This window comes from Cynoglossus semilaevis, chromosome 12, assembly GCF_000523025.1.
Source record: "Cynoglossus semilaevis isolate Cse_v1.0 chromosome 12, Cse_v1.0, whole genome shotgun sequence".
NCBI lineage: Eukaryota > Metazoa > Chordata > Actinopteri > Pleuronectiformes > Cynoglossidae > Cynoglossus > Cynoglossus semilaevis.
In genome coordinates, this window is record NC_024318.1 from 17,268,790 (window position 1) to 17,269,273 (window position 484).

Below are 484 nucleotides of genomic sequence, written 5' to 3' on the forward strand. Positions count from 1 at the left end.
CTTTTTTTTTTTTTTTTTTTTTTTTTGTTGTGAGAAAAATATTTACCTTAAAAATGAACTTGAAAGGCTACAGATAAAGAGACATAATTGTTAGTGTTTTGTTAGTACCTTGCATGGCTTAGATCCCATGGGAACCATATATCTCTAGTGGCTAAATATGAGTTGCAACTGTATACTCAATGGCGCCCCCCCAAGGCACCCTGTGTCGGTTTCAAACGCTCAAACTTTTTTTTGCTGTAATTTTCAATGGATCAATGAATCAATCAATCAGTCGATCAATCGATCTTTGAATTATGATCATTTGCCAGTAGATGTGGCGGTTGATTCTGCTTTGTCATCTGTAGTTTAATCTTTCTGCTATTATTTTTTTCATTTGGACACATCACCTGGGGTATTGGCAGGGTCCTGGACCACTAGAGGGATGTCAGCACTGATGTCCCTCTTCTTCCGGATCATTGACAACAGTGAGCTACAGAGGTTGACA

At 38.2% G+C, this 484-nt stretch overlaps 1 protein-coding gene across 1 annotated transcript in view; it reads right to left on the reverse strand.

Annotated features, from left to right (window-relative positions):
- Nucleotides 1–484, reverse strand: part of shtn1 (shootin 1) — a 29,860-nt gene that overhangs the window by 11,003 nt on the left and 18,373 nt on the right. The window contains exon 12 of the mRNA XM_025060969.1: nt 387–469. Within this exon, the coding sequence (XP_024916737.1) occupies nt 387–469 (83 nt within the window). The remainder of the gene's footprint in view (nt 1–386; nt 470–484) is intronic.